The sequence below is a fragment of the Fundulus heteroclitus genome, chromosome 10 (genome assembly GCF_011125445.2).
Source record: "Fundulus heteroclitus isolate FHET01 chromosome 10, MU-UCD_Fhet_4.1, whole genome shotgun sequence".
NCBI lineage: Eukaryota > Metazoa > Chordata > Actinopteri > Cyprinodontiformes > Fundulidae > Fundulus > Fundulus heteroclitus.
Window position 1 is genome coordinate 3,790,151 of NC_046370.1, and position 22,917 is coordinate 3,813,067.

The 22,917-nt window shown below is 38.7% G+C and overlaps 1 protein-coding gene across 1 annotated transcript in view; it reads left to right on the forward strand.

The window, feature by feature from the left end:
- Window positions 1–22,917, forward strand: part of LOC118564415 (protocadherin-15-like) — a 149,359-nt gene that overhangs the window by 84,888 nt on the left and 41,554 nt on the right. Inside the window, exons 3-5 of the mRNA XM_036142574.1 lie at window positions 656–670; window positions 1,201–1,266; window positions 22,177–22,337. Of these exons, the coding sequence (XP_035998467.1) occupies window positions 656–670; window positions 1,201–1,266; window positions 22,177–22,337 (242 nt within the window). The remainder of the gene's footprint in view (window positions 1–655; window positions 671–1,200; window positions 1,267–22,176; window positions 22,338–22,917) is intronic.

Genomic DNA, 22,917 nt, shown 5'->3' on the forward strand with positions numbered 1-22,917 from the left:
TCAATTGTTGGTGCATTTTTTTTCTTTATTTTTCTATTAACTTTCTGCTGCTGTTACAAACAATAAGCAATACAGATGATTGTTGAAATCATCTATGTCACACAGTAATGTGTTATAATGGAGAGGACCAGGGAGGGCGGCATACTGAGAGGAAGAGAGAGTGTGATCATTGTTCCATGAAGTCTATTTTCTCGGTGAGCAGATATCCATCTTCCAGGCTTCCTCTGGGATTTTACCAGCTATTCTCTGTAGTTGTAGTCTAATGCTGGGCTGTCGTTTAATGCAGGTGGCTTATTTCCGTGTATCACGGCGAAGAGAGGAGGGTGTGGAGGAACAGCTGAGTGTTAGCAGCCATTTTACTGTGAATGTGACAATTTCATGCCTCCAGCCGAGGTTAATCATGTTTTCCCCTCATATTATTAGGTTGCAGTAAGTGGGCAACTAAAGCTTTAGAAGTCTGGCACATGAACTTGTTTCCCACACACCTACATCAAACTCATATCTAGTTTTTCTTCATATCTGCTTTCGGCTTTTTATTTTCTGAAAACACTCTTTGCCTTGCTTATTGATTCTAATATTTCTCTTCTGGTTTTCCCCTTCCTCCAATCCCTCTCTGACTTCTGTCCTGCTTCCCTCCATCCTGGTGTGGCTGCAGACTGGCAATACGAGGGTAAGACTGATTTCCCCTTTCCTCCTTCGTTAAACGCGTTCACACACTGTGCCGGCTAATTTATCCCGCTGACCCAGCTGAGATGGTTAGAGCGGATAAAGCCTGTCTCTTAAAAATACGGTGCTTTAATCTGTTTTTACTGTCGGCTCCTGCTTCTCTCACCTCTCCTCGTTTTACACCACATTACATTTATGTTATAAAATTCTTGTGCTTCTTTACTTCCAGTCTCTGATTTCTCACTGAGGGGAGAACAATGAGGTTAATAAAGTATAGACTATATCTGCAAAGCTCATGCTTTATTTATCTTTATGAGTTTATTGCTGTTGTCCTCTCAGCATTTTGTACACACTTGAGGGCCTTTTCTAAATCATTTTTCTCATAAATACTAAGTGTTTATCAAATAAAACCACCCACATGCTTCCCAATAAAGTTTTTTTTATATCCTTTTTTTGTAACAAAGTAGATGTAAAGGAAAATAACCACCATGAGGTATAAGTGTAATCTGATCTTAACTTTTTTAATCGTTTCAGAATGTAAACTTTCCCGTTCTGGTCCTCCTGCTACCATCGTTGCCATAGATGAAGAAAGCCCCAACGGTAAAGTACTTGTAATTTTTTTCTGTTTCTTCATTGCATGCTTAGAATATCAATTTTAGAGGTTATCATGGCGTGCCATAACAATTGGCAAAAATATTCTTTATTTCATTTAGTTTTTTTCTCCATTTGAAACATTCTGTCATGGTTGTCAGAATGAAAAATGACAGCTCACACATGTCCATATGCTCCTGCAAATATTTGCTGAAACTTTTGACAAGAAGATGCATCTTGATCACATGCCTTGTTTTACGCATTGAAAAGCATCTGCTATAATTCAGGTTGGGTGTTTGAGCGATGTTCTTCAGAATTGATGCAGGTTTAATGAAATTGTTTGGTTTCTTGTCATTGACCTGGTTTTGAGAAAGCTTGTTGGAAAAAAAATCTCTATAGAGTTGCATCCAAAAGCCTGACTTAGATAGTTTCAGCCATCCGACCCAAGCTGTCACCTTCAGATCATAAAAATAGCGGAAGACATTGTGAATGTTCAGGGATAACCCATGAACCACCATGGCTAAAGCCTGCAACAAACTATAAACTACTAAAACACCAGAGTCACTATAAACCAAAGTGAGATCTTCATTGCCCACCAAAACTAACACTTTTAAGTTCCACTGGAACGTGCACCCAGCTAACCCCATGGATGTGCAAACGAGTCAGCAGATGATGTGCACCCCATCATGGCCAAAGAAAGCTGATTCTGATGGACCCATCAAATGCATTCTGGTGAACAGTTTTGATGGTGAAATGAGACAAAAATGGAGTCAGTGGGCCAGAATGGCAGGAGGTGTGATGCTCAGGCTGTCAGATGTCCTGTTATTTGAGCCAGATCTGGTGTTACGCTCAGAAGGTTTATTTAGAAAAATACAGCAATGAGCGGAAGTTGGTGCAGGCAGGTAAATGTCCAGAGAGGAGCAGCAAACAGCCAGATCAGACAGCGGGCTGCTAACAGGCAGGATAGGTTGGAGGGAGGAATCTGGCCTGTGAAGCGAACAAACCTGCACAAAAACAGGTCAGGCGGTGACTGGAAACTGGAGACTGGATCCGTAATAAAGATACAAAGGTCATACAAGGAGAGGACAGTCTGCAGCTGGTTGACAGGTCCAGAGGGCTGGGTTAGTTTCTTAGTAAAAAAAAACAATATTAGAATTTAAAGAGCCAATGAGGTTTCCAAGCGAGGGCAAGGCAAGACAGGAAGACCCAAAGACGAGCTAACGAGGTCAGGAAACAGGCAACACAAACGAGGATCGCTGGACAGCTACTCACTCTAAGGTTTTTGAGCAATTTGGCAGTGAATGACTGTGGGAGACCGGTACTTAAAGGCAGGATCAATGACGGGAAGAATGAAGGTAATTGGGAGAGAGACAGGTGTAGCTGCTTCTGCTGATGAGCAGAGCAGAGGGTAGAAACTAGCAAGGCCAAAAAGTAGATTGGAAGAACAAGGCAGAATCATAACAGGAAATCTGTTTAAAAGAGTCAAAGCAAAGGTACTTAACCAGCTATCAAGCATATTTTTAGCAACTGCTGTTGGGCTGTTTTGCTGTCAGGCGTCCTAGTAAATTAATTTATCAAGACAGCTCATTAACAGCCTCAAGCTTAACCCTACTGAATTTTCAAAAATAGTCAAGAAAACTGATCAGTTTTACCTGAAATCTACTTATTCTGTTCAGCCACAATTATGCCAGAACATCATTATCTGCCGGATGTTTGAGAATTCAAGGTAAAAAGGCAAGGCAAGTGAAAGATTATTTAAAAAAATAAACAGGGATTTTTCAATTCACACGTGCAGCTCATTTTAATACTCAGGAACCTACAGTATAATCTGAGATTTTCCTTCCCAACCCCATCTAATACATTTTACAAACAGGGTGTTGAATGTACTGTACAGCTTTCATATTATGTTTTAGCTCAAGATGACATAAAAATGAACAGTATGCAATTCTAAGAGATAAATTAGAATAGTTTAAAATCCAAAAAAGCTGATTCATAAAAGAAGAATCAGCCAAGGGAACTGAAGTCAGTACATCTCTCTTTTTAACCTATTCAAACACACGTCTTTGTTCGACCCTTTAACAAAGATCTCAGTCTGCATATCACATCCTTGCCTTGTCTCGGCAGGTTTTGTTAAACAGCACTAGATGATGCTTGGCATGCAGCCCGCGCTCATTAATTCATTAGGCCTGTACCAACAGTGTCACTTAAATCCAATCTGTGTTGCAGAGGAAATGACCTAAATCACTGTGTGACCAGAGCACCAAAAAGAAACAATTAACTCTTTATTACTGAGCCTCTGAGTTGCTGATGGTTGAATTTTATTACCTTTGGAAGCTTTGCTGCTGCTTTCAGGTGCAGCTGCTGCCGACTGTTTCATAACATTAAACAGGTACACTGAAAACAGGGATCGTCCTATCTCAGCAAGTTTGCTTGTAAAATTTCCTTTCCAAAATGTCAGACTTTAAAAATGAATATGTTGAAATATATTTGACTTTAAGTTAAAAACGTTGAAATAAGAATTATTTTTGATTATTTTGCAATAAGTTTCCTTGGAAGATGAGTAAAATGTATGGTTTCCAAACGTAAAAATTATCCAAAACGTTGTCTTCTTGCTTCTTTATTCCCAGATTATCTTTTTTTTTTTACTTTTTCGTTCTCCCACTCTTTTTGAGATCCGATTATCACTTGCTTATCACATTGATAATTAAAGGAGCAATAAGCATAATTTCAGTATGCTAATTTTTTAGAAAGTACTAAAAAATAATGATATGAAGAACAAAAGGTAATATTGGACTATGGTATGACGTCACACCGTAGCTCTCTGCGTTGTTCTGCAGTCTCTTATTCACATAGCTGTGTGGAACCGTGCGTGTACATCCGCATGCAGGTGAACAGCTGCCACTCAGGGCTTAGCCCCTCCCTGCCCTAAAATACCACCATCAGAGCAGCGCAGCGTTGGAGCAAAATTGGAGTTACTCACTTTTTCACTTGAAATGTTCCCCCGAAAGGTGGGAACATGTGCATAGAAGGCGAGGCGTGAGAAGGGGAAAGGAGGTGCTAGCTTGAAGTGAGATAAAGAGAGCCGCGGCTTGATACACATCTTGTTTTGGTCAACAGATAGTGCTCAAGCACCACCTAGTGGTTAAATATCACTTAGTGCTCCTATAAACTTTACTCAAAATGTGTGTCTGTTATTCAGACAAGCCTATTTACAGAAGTCTCTAATTGCAATGGTTATGTTTTAATCTTGGTCAGACATGGTCAGTTGGACATTTACAGTTATCTTTGACAAGCATTTTATTGAGGCTCATTTGCCAAATTAAAGGTACATGTTGAAAATAACATTTGAGCAGGTATTAAACGTACTTCTCATCAAGCCCATATTTCAGTACCTGAAAATGTGTTTTTTTTGTTGGTCTGATATAATAGTCTAATCTTAAATGACACATCATAATATCTAAATCCTCATAACTGATGGAAATAAAGGTTTGAAAACTTCAGTTGGTGTGTAATTAAGTCATATTCAGCTTAACTGTATATCTTGAGTAAAAATACCATGGTTTCCTGGTATCTCAGTATTACAAGAAATATTGAAACCAACCAAGTATTAGATTACCTCAGTGGTTAGCTTTCAAACATGCTCATAGCTTGCCAACTGCAGTTTTAAAACAGTCTTACCTTAATAAGATGTATAGATAGCTGCTGCAGGGCAATTTCCTCTGCAAACAGAGTTTAAAATCCAGCAGTATTGTGCCTCGCAAAAGTATTCACAGCCTTTAAACCTTCCCCATGCAACGACCTCAAACTTAATTTTATAAGGTGAACAATTTCTCAAACTGTCCTAAACCAGATAATGCATGACACCAAAGAGGAATGAAAAGTACATCGTTTTATAAATGTGTGAGAGTTGTGTTGTAGATTTGTTTATTCAACCCTTCAGTCATCTAATTAGCAAATATGATCCCCCTCACACAATTAACTTAAAGTATACAGCTTTTTTTGAAGACCGTTGACGTTTTTGAGACAGTATTGAACATCCTAATGACCAAAGAACAGACCAGACAGGAAAGATATGAAGATGTGGAGAGGTTTAAATTAAGCTTAGTGTAGAAAACAGTATCCCAAGTTTTAAACACCTCTCAGATCAATCTATCAGCTGTAAATTTGAGGAGAATGAAACGACTATAAACCTGGCAAGATTTGGTCTCTACCCAAATTGACAGGCTTATGCTAACTCTGCGAGAACCGCGGAGATCCACAGCCCAGGTGGGAGAATCTGTTGAGATGAAAACTATTACTCCATAAATCGAGCCTCTGTGGAAGAATGACAAGATTGTTAAAGTGTTAAAAGAAAGTAAGAAAAATGCTCCCATCAGTAGTTCAACTAAAGCCAATAGGGAACAAAGAAACATGTCTAACAAGGTGCTATGCTCAGATGAGACTAAAACTGAACACTATGTGTGGAAAAAAAGCTGCCACTGCATATCACCCTGTCCAAACCAAGCTCCACTATGAAAACATGGTTTGGGTAGCAGTGCAGTATGGAGAGCATTTGTTTTCTTCAACAAGGACAGGGAAGCAGGTCAGACTTGTCTGGAAGCTAGATTGGGCTAAATACAGGGACATTCTGGCATAAAACCTGGTAGAGGATGCAACAGATTAGAGAAGGGATTATAGCACCCCCTAAACATGCAGCACACACTGGTACTGGATGGTGTACATTGCACCATATGCATTTGTTAGAATGGCCAAGATCTACGTCTACTTGGTCATTTTTGGCAAAGCTTGAAAATCGGTGTCCACAGGCGTTTTGTGGCCAACTGGATAAAGCTTGAGCTAGCTGTTTTGCAAAAACCTCTAGAAACATACCCAGTGGCATCTCTGGCAAGATGAGTTAAGTGGGGCACAAAAACTCAACACCTATTAGGAGCAACAAGTTTTTCTGTGATTAATACAACCTGACTATGACCAATTTTAAATAACACAGATAAATTAGCATGAACCAACACACTAGAAATGCCATTTTATATAACCTGAATGTAATACAATTTTTATACATAAAATTACAAATAAAGGCTCACTCATAATGTTAATTTATTGAACAGAAAATATTCATATCGATCTATCAATGAGCCAGCAAGGCCAACCAACACCAGACTGACGCACACTTTCCGGCAGAACGTAAACTTAACGTGTGCATTGTAAGGTGTTTATTGGTAAGGGAATTGGTATTTTTTTTATTTATTTATGAAAAATCTGTCAATAATATTTCATAAAGAATGATGCTGTCCCACTGGTTATTGTGAACATGGAGCTCCACAGCGACATCTGGTGGGGCCTGGCCCCAAATGCAGAGATGCCACAGGACATACCCTAAAAGGCTTGTGGCTGAATATATATGCTCGCCACACTTTTCAGATTTTTATAGGTGAAAATGTTTGAATAACATGGATCCGTTTCCTCCCACTTCACAATTATGTGCAGCTCTATCACAGAAAAGTCCAATAAAATGCATAAAAAGTTGTGACTATAGGGGTGAGGTGGTGGCGCAGGGCTAGTCCTTAGTCCCAGGTTTGAATCCTGGCCTGTAGAGTTTTGCCACATGTACCCCCCCCCCCCCCCCTCTCTCTCTCTCAACCCTTATTTCCTGTCAGCCTGTTTTCAAAATAAAGGCCACTTGTGCCACTGTGATTGTGATGTGAAATTTATGGGATGGGTATACGACTACAATATGTTACCTTTCATCTCATCTCCTTGAATTTTCCATAGACAACACAGAGAAACACAGATCTGGTGCGGTATCTCTTCTCTTGAGAGAATGATGGTTCTGTACGTGGTCCTGAATAAATAAAACCAACTCAGGCTTGTTATGGGTAGGTCAGGATCACCACATGAATTTAATTCTCTGCGGGGACAAATCCGCTACTTCGTATTGGCTTTGTTGGTTATTACTGAGCTGTTTTTAGCCTGGACAGGTTACAGGTGTTACAGCACTCAGAAGGCAGATGCTTCCAGGGAAATCAGAGAATAAGGTCATATAAGAGCAGTTATATCCTAATAAAAAAGTGTTTAATCATTGATAGAAAAGAAAAGCATAAATCATGCCGGGAAGCATAAAACATGCTGGTTTAAGTTGAAGTTTGACCAAGTTCTGCTGCTAAAACGGCTAACTTCTACTGTTTAGGGTCTCTTGAGCAAACTGGCAATGAACAGATGGTTCATTTCATAATCTGCCAAATACTTTTTGAAACTTTCTGCTCTCTTCTTATCAGCTTCGGAGGGTCTGTATATCAAACCATCTGGTGTGTCAAGTTACCTGCAATTATGGAAAAATATAATATTCTAATGTTTATGCAGGCAGTCAGAAAAAAACACAACCAGCAGTTCATCAGTTCATGAAATTAGAACTTCAGATAAACAACACATGAATTATTACAATGTATAATTTAATCTAAGTCTATACTTAATGCTTTAGGAGTTCATGCCCAGCCTACACTGATATGGACATTTTGCAAAATAAACTTTTTTTCTCCATTTGCATCTCTATTCCACATTCAAAAGTAGTTTTTCATTATGTCATTACTGTATTGCTTTCACATTCAAAAGTGTTTTTCCTCTTCTGAGCTTCAAGGGCTCCTGTTGTTCCCCTTGGTGAAGTGTTTTCAAGAGATTTCCAGTCCTGTTGAAAAAAATGACCTTTTAAAATACTCTTCTCCAAAGTGGGAAATTAAAAAACTTGTGGGGACAATCCCAAAGCAATCCCGGTCTGCTCCACTTTTTTTGAATGTTTTATCCGACGGGTTGCTGTATTTCAGCACCAGATTCAAGACAAAGTGCTTTATATAATAAAAATATCTAAGCTCTCCAACATTTCTTTGCTACAAAGAAATGTTGAATGACGGACTGAAATGAATGATGTTTCAGTTAAAAGTATAAAGAGAACGGTGTCAAAGGCAGCTTTAAACAAATGGGTTTAGCCCTGATTTTAAAGTGCTTTTGCATTTTCTTTGGGAGTTTGAGTAGACTTGAACCAGATGAATTTTTTAAGTCTCTTTTCTGAGATACAGGGACTCAGTGTAAGGACTTCAGAACCGGGTGCGTGTTCTACCTTCTTAGTTTTAGTGAGACTGTGGGCAGGAGCATTCTGGATCAGCTGTACCTGTCTGATTGAAATGTAGGCAATCCTGTGGAGACACCGTTGCAGTAATGTTTTGACCAAAGATAAATGCATGGATGAGTTTTTTAATATCCTGCTGGAACATCAGTCCTGTAATCCTGGAAATGTTCTTCAGGTGATAGAACCCTGACTTTGTAATTGTCTTTAAGTGCATCTGAAGGTTCAGGTCTGACTCCATTGCCACCCCCAGTTGTCTGGCCTGAGCCGTTGTTCCTAGCTGTAATTACTAAAGCAGTATGCGGACTCTTGATCGCTCCTCCTTTGGTCCAAACATTGTTCCATTTTTGTCTGTATTTAACTGGAGAAAATGGTGGCACATCGACTTTTTATATGTATCTACTCAACGTTCAACTATCAGTAGGATCATAGTCACGTAATGACATTGTAATGTAGGGCTGTATGTTGGCTGCATAGTATGGTAACTGAGCTTGTGGGACCATGTATATATTAAATAAGAGGGGCCCTAAGACAGAGCCTTAGGGAACGCCACATCTGATTTTTCTAATGCAGATTGCACTAGATCTATGCAGATGCATACAAGATGCATCAAATACAACAGAGGTGAACAACATGATCCTATTTTTTCTGCTATTTTAGAGTCAGGGTTTCCTTTGTGTGTTGTTAAAAAACTAGAGATACATACTTAATGAGTCAGCATCAGCATCGATCAATAAAGCAAACTCAAATGGCGTTGTTAATTTGCCTCTGAGTTCCTGAGTAGAACTGGTACATCTGATGTAAAATGGTGCAACATGGATGAGCTACTGACTTCAGAATTCTCTATTTAGGCAATTACTCCAGATTATGCTGTCATTAATGAGTCTAATGAAAGTGAGCTATGTATCATAACACTTACATCCAAACTGTCAGATTAACAACTAACTTCTCTATTATATCACTGTCTGTTTATAATTACTGGTGCAGGGAAATTTAGTTTTTTTCCCCCAATAAAGTATGTTTTTTAGAGAGCATGATGTGTTACTTAAAAAGTTATTTATTATCTAATTTGGTGTGTCTTAAAGGAAACTTTTGACCTCTTAGACCAACTTCATACCATTTCCTAATTTAAAGCCAAGATGTCTGTGAAGCTCTGCATTCTAGCTCACGTTCTCATCTCAATAGTTCCCTGCTGCTCTGTAGAAGTTGGTCTGCTGCTCAGACACGGGAGGCTTTCTATCCATTGGTGTGTGTTTCTGGTAATGTGCAGTGTAGGTTTTCCTCCACGCTCTGCAGACAAGCCTGAAAGTTCAGTTGTGGCCTAATCAGATCAGAGCATGTTTTCACATGGTTGCTGTGTCCCCCACATGGACTGTGCCAAAACTTAAGTGGGATGTCTTATGGCTGGCTTTCAACAATCGCTTCTTTTTCTTTCCACACGAAGGCCAGATTGTGGAGTGCCTGACAAATTGTTTACCGGTCAACAGATTCTCCTACCTGAATTGTTGATCCGTGCAGCTCCCCCAGAGTTACCATAGGCCTCTCGACTGCTTCTCTAATTATTTCTGTTCCTACCTGTACTGTCAGTTTAGTTGGTCCGTCTTGTCTTGGTAGGTTTGGAGGTGTTTATCTTTTCATATTTGGATATGTTGAATTAAACATAGTATTCTAGCGGAGTACTGTGTTAAACCTCTTCACAACTTTGTGACAAAGTTGAAAGGTATCTTTGACTTGTCTGCTACTGTCCTCGTGATGCTTTCTGTTCACTAATGTCCTCTACCAAATATCTTAGGCCTTCTGAGATTAGCTAGATTCATAGTGAATTATGTGATAGACTGAGACACACTCTATTACTCAAACATCCCTTAAGAAATCTAATCATGTTTGTGGCCATGAGATGAAAAACTGAGTAAAATAATACAAATGTAAGGAGTCAAAATACATTTGCAAAATCCTTACCTTTGAACAAAATGTGAATGGAAGTAGGATACACAGTGGATAAACACATTACCAGCCTTGAAGCCCATCATCGATATGGACATAGACACTGAGATGCCTCTGGGTCAGTTGTGTCCCTGAACACTAATTTCCTTCTAATTGATTCATCCTGGAAAGGCTAGGGAGATAATACACAAATTACACCATTTTCTATCATGGGTGACAGTTTAACAAAATGCAAAATGTAGATTGGTTTAACCGCTGCCAGATACTTGACCACAAGTATCCATCAGATCTTTCCTCATTATGGTGCTTGTAAGAAATAATGATAATTAGACGGAGCTAATGAAACATTGAATGGGAATTTAATTAGTGATTTGAGTTGCCCTCTGTATGTATCTATTGAGAGTTGCAAGGAATAGTGGCTGACAAGCACATTTAAAAAGGCAGATTTTTTATTTTTTTTATTACAGCGTCTCTGTAATCTGTAATGTCATAAGAAATAAAATCTATGAGAAGAGCACCCATTCACTATTTTACCATCTTTCAATAATTTATCACCACGCAGTGTGATCTTATATCTACATTTTATTCCAACACTGGTCAGTTTCAAAACAGCATTTCATATTTTGGTGTATTCTGCAAGTTGACGTCAATATTTTTATCTATAAATTTTTTTATAAAACTTTTTGGAAAGTTTGAATGTCAAATTTCGCTTATTGTTGTTGCACAGGAGTTTATTTCAAAGAAACATAAGACTGACTGTAATATAATTGTTTTTAAAAGACAGGAAAACCAAAATAGCCTCCAAACAGCCAGAGTAGTTTTGCCATTGAATCACCAATTCTACGTCTTCTGGATTGGGGAGATTTGTAGCCGATAAATCTTTTTTTTTTTTGGAAGGGTTATTTTCTTAGTTGTAATGTATTGTTTAGTGGTAGAGATTGAATCTGAGACAATATCTAAATGGGAAGATGTGGTGCCAATATCAGACATATTTTAAAAGTGAAGAATCAAGAGACAGAACTTTAGTTATCTTAAACTGACCTTTGAAGTAAGTGTGTTCAGCTCAGACTAGGGTAAAAAACATAAAAAATGAATAGGTGACTGTGTAGTAATGGGGAATTTGCAACACAAGAAAAAAGACTGTACAGCTATTGTTAGAGAAAGCATAATAAGATTAAATAAAGAAGTTTGCAAACTGTGTATGTACATATATTTATGGATACAAATGCCAAATATTATTTTTTACAAGAATGTTCTCGCAAATGTACATTCTGTTGGTATTTTATACAATATCAATTGCTTTTGTGACTGTTTTATTTCACAAATATCTGAAATGAAGGATGTGTGTTCAGTGTGAGGTCCATCCAACTCTCCATCAGTTCTAAACCATTTCTTTCTCCTTGATGAAGAAAAGCATACCCACAGCAGGGTACTGCCACCCATATGTTCCTAGACCTGTGTTAGGTTCCTCAAGTTTTCCTTATATTTAGATACTTAATAGCTGTCTTTGGAGTAGTTCCTCTGCTGCTCTGTTCAGTAAGTTTTCCTCTGTACTGTGTTTGTTTCTTTTTAGTTTATTTACTAATGTTCTCTAAACCAAAAATCTGAGGCATTCACAAAACAGTCAGATTTATGCTAAGATTAGATTATACATGAGGTGAGCTCTATTACATTGGAAACCACTGCATTTGTATTATGCTTATTAAATAAGAGGGTCTGGATGTAAATGGAAATCATTCACATAAAATCCCTGTAAAATCTACTTAAGTTTGTGGTTGTAACTTTGCAAAATGTGTAGTTCAAAGACTACACTAGAATTTTTAAAAAGGACGTTAAGTCTATCCTATAAAGTTTAATAAATAAGTCTTCTCTGTAAAATATTCTGAGTGATTAAGTTTTTTTTTTTTTTGTTGTGCTGTTTGCATGGCTTAGTATGGACAACAAAAAGTCAAATACCATTACCTAGCAGCTTTTTCAGCTTACACTGATATCTGCATTAAGTGAGGGCCACCCTGACGATCACGCTTTACGACCATTTTGATTGCTTTCTTTTTCAGCTCATCTGGACTTTGCCAGATGGACAATAAGAGTTTACAGGTTTTTTTCACTTTACATTTTCTTTTTGAGATTAAAAAGACAGATGTGATTTAAAGTAAAGGCGACACTACACCCACCATCTGTGGGAATTACACGCATATTTAGGTTTTCATCTGCAAACGCACCAAATAAGTAATTCACTAATCAATATAAGAACATGTTTTAATGTTTGCTTGTTTGTTTGTTTTAAATGCTGCAGAGGGCATTTGGAATTTTAAGAACAAATAGTGTTGTTCAGTGTTGTGCAGAAGAATATTAAAATAAGGTCATTAAAATAAGGCAGCTTCAATGTATGGGAACCCGTGGTCATATCTGTTTATACATATAGGATAATGTTTGTATGGTTCATCAAGATCCATTTGGGTATAAATATGTCTTTGCAGTATATTTTCATATATTTTGTGTTTGTGTGTATTCATCCAGTAATCCTCTTAAAAGGGCTGTTGAAGTGTTATTCACTACAAGATTTGTCTGCATATATAAAGCCATACGTTGCTGTTTGGCTATGAAACAATGTCTCGGATTTAACAGAGATTTAAGCTTGAGGGTGGTTAAATCAAAAAAGGTGTCAGGAATGATTGGCAATTGTAAGGTGGGAAGCAGGCAAAGGGAGAGGGAGGAAAAGCAATATTTGTTTATGTTCGACTGTGGCGGGAACCTGGAGTAGGGAATCCAACCATGCATGCTGATAATAAGCAAACTCCATGCAGGAAAAAAAAAAACAAGCAAATCCAGGATTTTCTTGCTGCAACACAACAGTGCTAACCAATGGCAACAGGAGGGAGGTGCATAGGGTAGTTTTTAAACCCCCCTGTGAAAAAGCTATGCCCCCCAAGAATCATCATTCTTGATGATTATAGATTCATACTTTCTGGTTGGTTGTTTATCTGGGCACAAGCTACAATCCACTTGGAAGTGTGGACACAATAGACCGCTTTATCATACCTACCTGCTCCACCATAACCTGATAATGAGTCAAAAGAAAAATAAGGCAGTAAAAAATTGTTGTTTGCACACACGCGGCACCCCAGCTGCGCAATTACGGAGAGTCGCGCAAAGGCAGGGATGGACCGGCAGTCCAGGGCTGTCAGCCTGCCAACGCTCTTTACTCGAACAGGGCTACAACAAAGGAACCCAGCCCATTTCAAAGCAACCCTGGAGCCTAAGAAGGGAACATGGTGGGTGGGTGCACACTGGAAAAGGTAGCCTAACTACCTTTTCCAGCAGCACAACCTGAAATCTGAACCAGAATGGACTGATTCACTTATCCATCCATGTTCTTACTTGCTTTATCCCTCATGGGGTCGCAATGGGTGCTGGTCCCTATCTCCAGCTCCAGCATTTTCAATGGGCAAGAGGCGGGGTACACCCTGGACAGGTCGCCAGTCTGTCGCAGGGCAACACAGAGACAGACAGGACAAACAACCATTCACACACAAGGACAATTTAGAGAGACCAATTAAACTGTTTTTGGACTGTGGGAGGAAGCCAGAGTACCCACGCAAGCACAGGGAGAACATGCAAACTCCATGCAGAAAGACCCACAACCTTCTTGCTGCCAGGCAACAGCGCTACCCACTGCGCCACTGTGCAGCCCTCTAATCACTTATATATAAAAAAATCTTTAAAAAGTTAATTATAGTTACATAATGACAGTAAAAACTCTTGATTCTTATATTCAACCAGCAAGATATGAGGTGGAGGTTTTCGCTCATAAGCATCAGCGGGGTCCACTGAGGAACAGACAGGAGAGGCATTTCACCTGGTATGCAGGTAGACTTAAAAGTTCTGCCTATGATAGAAAACAATAGGAACCTTCTCTTTGAGCTTTGAGCTGGATTTGCATCAAGATCTGAAACTTATTTGCGGCTTGGTTTGGTGAAAATCAAAACTTTTATTACTGAAGTAGATGTTTTCCTGTCTTTGTTTTCTGAGCAGATGCTGCTCAAGAAACGGGCAGTTTTCCTGTAAAGCATGTTGTTTCTCCGCAGATTGTCTGCACAGCTGCAGCACACTGGCAATCTTGCACTTGAATGACGGTAGCGGTGTGTGCGGGAGGGGCATAAGAGTGACTGATTCTGCCAACAACCAATCAGGGCCAGACATTCCTACAAAAGTAACCTACTGCAGCTTAAATTCAGTCTCTTTGGAGGGGTTTTAAGTTTGGGCAGCGTATTTAATGCCAGTGCATCTTGATTTTAAAAGGGGCTTGTCAATTCTTCCTTTTCACATTGAAATCATTCAGTTGTCGTCTATATAAAGCACCTGGACAGACTGCATTCAAATTCTCAAGCCATTCTGAGGTGGTGGCTTCGGCTCATAGTCCTGCTTCATAATCAGAACAAGGAATCTGACTTTGGTTTCACTAGGGGTTAATTAATCTAGGGATCCAACAAATACAGCAAGTATCCCAGATATATACACTGGGTAGTTTCCCAAGCCGTCTGCCATGGAACGTATCAAACATACCGTGCTTTAATTCGTTACCCCACTTTCAGAGGTATTTTGTACTTCCTCCAACAGCCAATAATAAATTTACCCATAGCAAGCTTTCAGCAAATAAGTTATGGTTATGTGACTCCAATAAACAATACCCACCAGCAGGAGATCGGTCAGAGCTATTTTATTATATTGCGGGTCATACTTGAATACAAACGGCCATGGGATAGAAACTGATGCAGTCCACATGCATAACATTATGACCACTTACAGGTGAAGTGTATAACACCAATTATCTCTTCATAGGTCTTATGGGGGGGGGGGGGGGGGGTATACATTGGAAAGCAAGTTTAAATGTTGTCTTCAAAGAAGGTATGTTAGAAGCAGGGAAACATTTGTGACCATAAGGGTTTGAGCAAGTTTGACGAAGGCCAAATTGTGATGACTAAACAACTAGGTCAGATCATCTTCAAAGATTGCAGCTGTTGTGTAGTGATCCCAGTCCATAGGGGTTGGTATCTATCAAAAGTGTCCAAAGGAAGAGGCGGTTGTGAACTGGAGAGAGGGTCTTTTCAGCAGATGAATTACTTTGATTGTTAATCATGTACAACTTTCAACAGAAATGACATTGGCTGATGCTGAATTAATTTAGCAGTATAAAGTGTCGTATGATAAAGCCAAAATAGTAAAGGAATAGTTTAAGGAGCACAGCATCGAGCTTTAAGTGTTGACTTTGCCTCAAAATTTCCAAGATTTCAATCGAGTCGAGCATCTGTCGGATATGCAGGACTAACAGATTTGATCCATGGAGGTCCTACCTCTCCAGTCACATGACTTGCAGGATATGGTTCTAACATTGTGTTGCCAAGTACCACAGTGCACCTTCAACTCAGTTCAGTTTATTTATATTGCGGCAATTCACAGGCATGTCAGTTGAAGGCACTTTACAAAGTTAATTCAGTTAAATCCTATGGATAGTTCCCAAGGCAAGTACCAGACATTCTATCAAACAACTCAGTTAAGTTTAGTTTAATATTCAAATTAGTTAAGAGGCTTGCTATCAAAAACCCAACAGATTACATTGAGTCATTGAATTGCAGCATTCATGCCTCCTGGATGAGCATGTAATGGCAAGAGGCAGTCACATGCCTTGAGTTGTTAATGTAGCAGCAATCTCTCATACTGAGCATGCATGTAGCGACAGTGGAAAGGAAATTTCAGTAAGAAAGCCCCTGCAGGCTAAAGTCAACGTGAATGTGCCCCGAATAACTGGGAGGAGTGGTTTGTAATTACTTAAACAACCGAATATCTCAAGTCGTTTCTGTAATTTGCTCATTGCAAACTTTAAGCAAATAGAATTGTGGTTATGCGACTATATTAAGGGGCCTACTAAACTATTAGGCAGGCTGTGCATGCTGTGATTAGAAACTTGGATGCAAAATGGGTTGTTTAATGGTATGAAACTGAAGGAGGTTAGGGCAATTGGGCAAAGAGGCTGATTGACCCTGAGCCATTTAGGCTCAAAAGATGTGATGGAGCTGCAAGGTACACTGTAGGTTCAACTGTACAAGTTAAAGCCAAACAGAGAACAAAGTTTAAAAGCTGTTTATATTTTAAAACCTTATTTCTATTTGTAATCATTCTATGACATTATATTAAACAAGACAATCTGTTTGCACCTTCTTTGTTTTTTATTTTTTCTTGAATCCCTTCATCCTCCACTCCACGTTCATGTGATGATTACTTGTAAGTCAATGGTGTATATATGGATGACAAACCTGGCCTCTGGCCATATTCAGTTCAGCTAATGTTCTGTAAAAAATCTATTGATTCACAAAGTTCTTTCTCTTTTTTGCTTTATATTGTCATTTAATTGCTCTTTGTGCTTCTCCTAGCACATTTCTTTCATTCTTCTCTCTATATTGTTACTCCCACGTTCTTCATTCAGCCTCTGTGCTTGAACTCATGCACCAATTTATCTAAGGCTGCTCGCTGCACAATTCAGTCTCCTTCTTTGCAGTAAGATTACTGTTTAAAAAGAGCATTTTTATTTTACATTATATGCTATTCAATTAGATATAGCAACGTATATTGCTGATTGCTTATTTTCCTGTTGTGTGCGTGTGTGTGTTGTATGTGTGTGTCTGCATGTTTGTCTTCGTTTTAGAAACCAAAAAGGGAACGTAGACTTAAGAGCGGCAGCAAGATGGTGAAAAATTTAATTCCCTACATGAGTTGATTTTATATCCCATCTCTTACGTACAGAAACCAATTTCATTAAATTTCTCCATTTATTTAAAAATCAACAAATCACAGCAGAGCATTTGAAATGGTTTCCATGGCAGCACATAAGGCCATGACCCAATTTTACATCTGCCAGATCAGATATGAAATTGTTCAGTGCATGCGTGTTTGTGTTGTTTGTGCGCAGATGGTTTATGCTCATGGACCTAAAATATTGCGCTTTTTTTTCTTCTTCTTCTTGTTGACTCATAAACAGAAGCAAACAATCCTGCTTGGCACTCAACTTTATCGTTCCGATCTAAATCTCTGTTTTTGTCTCTCGTTTCTGTTTGTCTTTCTGACTCCAACCTAAAATAGCCCACAAAACACTGTTTTTGTTGTTGTTGTTGTTGTTGTTTTGTTTTTGTTCATTGGCGACACTACAAAGAACAGATTGCAATTTGTCATTTAGGTTTCGTTTCCTTATTTTTATGCCTGTGCCTATTACTATGCTCGCTTTCTGATCTTTGTGTGCCTGCATCAGTGGGAATGCAAATGTCATCTGCTTTTGTATCCTTTACACTGTTTGTTGTACACAAGTATAGAAGCAAGGTTACACTGGCAGAAAACTATATTTGTAGAGTAAAAGTTTCCACTCTGTGATAATGTTCTGAAGGATGGGATGTAGTTGGGTGTTTGATTAATAATGCAGAATCTAAGAACTGGTAATTGGCCTCTTGTGTTTTGGAGTGCTACAGAGTCAAGCACATGCAGTATTTACAGTTCATGTGCCTGTCTTTGTTATATTATACGTATTCTACCGAACCTTTTTTGGTTAATGGTTGTTTTTTGCATAAATATTAGCAAACAACCCTCACCGTCTTTAAGCGCAAAGTTTTACAGTAAGTGATTTGCTTGCCAAGGCCACACTGCTTCTAGCTTGTGTTGATATTTAATGATATACATGATGTTCCATGTCTTGTTTCAGTAGATTTGACACTTGTTCATTAAACCACATTGAAAGAAAATGACAGTGTCTTTATCTTCATAGGATAATTCAAGACAGCCCAGTATAAGTCAATTACATATTAATAACTCTTTATCTAGGTGTCATGACCCCAATCAGATCTGGCATTGACATGTGGCCCGGCTGATTCAGATACAAGTGGACAGGTTTAAAAAACGACTGTTCACACTTAGCATTAACGTCTGATGTGAGTGATTAGATCTTGATAGGCTACTTTGTTTGCAATTAACCCAACGCAAACAGCTATTACCATCATTTTTTTAAGGTATTTGTTTATTTATCACGATTAGGACATTAACCAGCACTATTGCATATCAAAATATCAAATGTGCTTCTCGCCCAGTGAACGCTGGAGATAGGCACCAGCAACCCCCGTGACCCCATGAGGGATTAAGCGGGTCAGAAAATGGATGGATGGATGGACCTGTGAAGGTTTTGGGATAGTTCTCATTCCGTTGAAGTGCAGTCACACGTTTTGTCAGAACAATCCAGGCATGATTATATTATGGACTAATGCCCGCTGATATTTCTAATCAGGACAATGGGAGAAAACCTAAATGGAGTGACATAGGGAATAAGTATTGAACATATAGTGAAAAGGACGTGCAAAGGGGCATTCAAAGCCATGAAACTATCTTATTTCTGCTGCTTTGTGCAAATCAGTATCTGCTGTTTTATTATTAACTGATGGTCAAGTATTGCTCAGGGTATCACAATTTGTAAAAGCAAAGAGACCTTCACAAAACAAACATACTGTTGTAAATCTTCCTATGGCAAAGGTTAAGGCTGCTTTTCTAAACTCGCAGTATGAATGTTCCAGAAAGTGACATTTGAACCATAATCTAGATGTGGAAAGAAAATAATTTCATTAAAAATTAGCCAAGGCCAGGTGTCCCTCGTAAGATTCCACTCACTTCATATACATTTGTCAGTATAGTTTAGAAATAACCAATTTCCATAATGATCACAGTCATCCTATTCAACAAATTGTGTTTCATCCTTTCATTTAGCTCACCTGTTCAAATGGATTCATTTATGACTATTGATTGTTCCTGTAAAAAAAATTAAATCTAACTCCGGATAAATTTAGGTAGTCACATATTTTGCTCATCTCGCCCATTGAATCCTGGAGATAGGCACCAGCACCCCTCACAACCCAATGAGGGATAAGTGACTCAGAAAATGAATGGATGTATGGGTGGATGGATGGATATTTTGCTCAATTTATAATCATTATGTTAAGCGCTGTTTTTTTTTAAAGCAGCTCAAATAATATAGCAGTTAAACTAGAATGATTTGCAGCTTATTTTTCATCAGCCACATTTCCAGCTCTGCTTTTTGATCAAATCAGACGTTTACAGCAAAAACTGACCCTTTTCCCTCATTTAATTTCATCAGGGTGTGTTTCTAAGAATGCATACAAGTGTAAGTTTATTTGAGAAATACTACCTGTTATGTCATTCAAGCTGCAGTCATGCTCTTTGATGGACTGGTGACCTGTCCAGAGTGTCCCCAGCCTCTTACCCAATGACTGTTGGGAGAGGAGACCCTTCCCCTGGGTCTCCTCCCGGTGGGACATACCTGGAAAAGCCACCAAAGAGAGGCATCACCAAGGCATCCTGATCTTCAGGAGCCATCATTCTTTTGATACGGAGAAGCGGTGTCTCTACTTTGTGCTCCGTCAGGTTGAAAGAGTTCTTCATCCCGTCTCTGAGGCTGAGTCCAACCAGCCTACGGAGGAAGCTCATTTCAGTCGCTTCTATCCCAGATATAAGTGGCTTGTATCCAGGATACAAATTGCCGATGCAATACACATAAGTGCCTCTAAATGTTGAAATAAATATTAGCAGAATTAATCACTTAGTAGGTTGGTCTGCCATCCCATTTGGAGCCACTTCAACAGAGTTGATTGAATACTTTAGTTTTTTTGTCTGAGTTCTGGAGATCAAACTATACGCTTCACAGTACCATATGCTTAGGGAACCAGTGTTGGAGATACTTCATACTGCATATTTTCCTATGCCTTTGATGCACAAAGCAGATGTGCAATCGTGGGATGAGAGATAACTATAATCCTTTTACTGCGATCTGATTATCAGATGGGAATTCACAGGTGGAGTGCAAACAATCTGATGTAAAACAAAACAAACAAAAAAATACTTCCTTTTGTCATATCCCACCCGAACAAAATTTAGAGGATGTGTGCAAGATAACTTACCCTACCAAATCGTGGCTGGGATAAGTGTCACTAACTTCATTAAGATAAACAATCCCAGAGATGCCCACAAATAACAAGCAATCTAGGATTCAGTTTTTGATTAAATACACTACATAGACTGGCCAAACAGGAAGATAGAGCCACCCCTCTGAAAGACCTTGGATGGTGATGGTTAAATAGAAAATCTTTAGAGTTGCAATTGGTTGCACAAGGCCATGCTATAGATGAAACCTCAGTCTTCCAGTCAATCAAACAAAAATCCTGCAGTACACTAAATAGCAGCAGCCTGGGCTCCTAACAAGTTACTAATGCAAAGTAATACAAAAGTCAATGTGGTTGTTCAATTTTTATTGACAGTGTTTCAAGCTATAAATACACAAAGACATTTCTATGCCCAAATGTCCCATTTTTTATTTGCATGAAAATAACCCTCTCCTGTCCCTTGTTTTCTTTTTATAGCTGTTTTTTCTATTTCTGTGGATGAAAAGATAAAAAAAAAACAAATGTAAAATTGATAAGACTTGTCTTCCAGTGTTTGTTTCTCCCAGAGCATCTTGCAAGACGTCCTACACCCTTAAATTGAATATAAAAGCTTACTGTGTGCAGCCAAACTTTATTCTATCTGTGAAATCCGTTTCATAAGAGGTTTATCTTTTATTTGTTCTAAAAGATTTTATGTCTAAATTTATGCTGATGAATTTTAGATTTGATAGATTTGGTGTTTACCACCACGCCAACAATCTCTTTGTCTAAAGTGTTTTATATTGTTTTTCAGCTGAACTAAATTGTTTTAGAAAGTGTTATGGAAACGGAAAATAACATCTCTAAAAATTAGAACAATGTGAAAAATGCAATAATTTGTCACTTATCTCAGAAAGAGAAAGTTAGATTCTGTATAGATGTATTACACATAAAGTTAAATATTTCAAGACTTTATTTCTTGTAATTTTGATGACTGTTGCTTTTAGATGATGAAAGCTTAAAAATGTATGTTTCTCAAAGAAAATAAATAAAGGCTTATGAAAAAGTAAGAAAGCTTAAAAATGTATGTTTCTCAAAGAAAATAAATAAAGGCTTATGAAAAAGTAAGTTAATTTTAAAGGTGCATAGGGCAGATTTTGATGTGAAATATTATTTATTTTCTTTCCCATACTTGCCCTTACAATTGCACAACATAAAAACATAGTTATCCTCTATTTATCACAGTTGCCTTTATAGGTTCCATTAGTCAGTTCATGAGAGAGTGATTCGGGTCGGTTCCTCTGGGCGTGCGTGTGACACGCTGGGTACTCTTGTTCGCCTGGCTGCTTTTAGTCTCCGCCAAAATCGATGCATTAGTGAGAGAACATGGGTTAAAATCAACATTTGTAGCTTTCTTACCTCAGAAGACATGACGCCTCTTAACAAAAGATGTGTGCAGTCACAGCGGCAGATGCTTTTCCTCTTTTCCCGCGCATGTGCACAACACCGGTGTCATTTCAAGTTGTCACCAGAGGAGGCAAACTTGTGCAAAAATCCTGGAACTTCTGCTATGCCCCATTAATGCTCTATAATTGGTTGGGCTTCCTTTTCCAGGAATTACTGCATCAGCGCAGCATATTATAGAGGCGATCAGCTTGTGGGACTGGTGACCCATGGCTGTTTGCATGTGGCCAAAAAGAAGAAATAGTAAATGTGAAATAAATCAGAAAGGACATCATGTTAAAGAGTTTTGGTTAAAATGTGTGTGTTCTGTGTTCTTAATTCTATTGCCATTATTCGATTCTAAAGTTTTAGGTTAAAATAAATCATCCACATTTCTGTGCCTGCTAGACTTGTTTGACTGTTGATTAAAATATTCATGTTTTTGTTTTTCAGGCACATTGTTGGTGGAGAACATGCAGATCAATGGTGTGGCCGAGGGTCCAGATCGTACAATCTCTTTGTCTCTAAGAGACAACCATGACTTCTGGGTGATTCTGGATCCTGCCACACAGGCACTTTACCTAAACAGCACTGGACGGGTTCTTGATCGAGATGTAAGGAAGTGCCATTTTTCGATGCTAACTGTGTCTATGTGATCACTATATTCTCATTTCATGATGTTTAGCCATTATTTTTTATTAATTAGTATCGTTGTCCAAAAGTGTGTATGCTAGTGTTTTCTGAGCTCATTTGGGATTTTGTTCTAAAAACTGGAGTACTATCCATTTTGCATGCTCTTCCTCCTCAATTTTCTTGTGCAGATGTAAGACACCTTGTAAAGAAAATATATTCTTCTCCTGTTTAAATCATACATTGAGGGTGGCAGAGCATATTCCTAATCAAGCAAGATTTTTTGGAGCGTCAGAGCAGAGTTTGAAGGGAGAGCAGTAAAATATCTGAGTGAAAAGGGGAATTCTACTCTTAGGCTGGTGAAGAAATTAACACCCCTAGCCACTGCGGCTCTTTTCAGGGGGCTGCTTTGCTGCGTCTGACTCAGGGAACTGGTGACCTCTGCAAGGCTTAGAGAAGTTTCAAGACTGCCAAGGCACCCAGGAGTGAATATACTGCTTAGGGTTCAAATTATCTGAAGGGCTCAGAGGCTTTTCCTCTGTCCTCCAACAGGACTTTGACCCA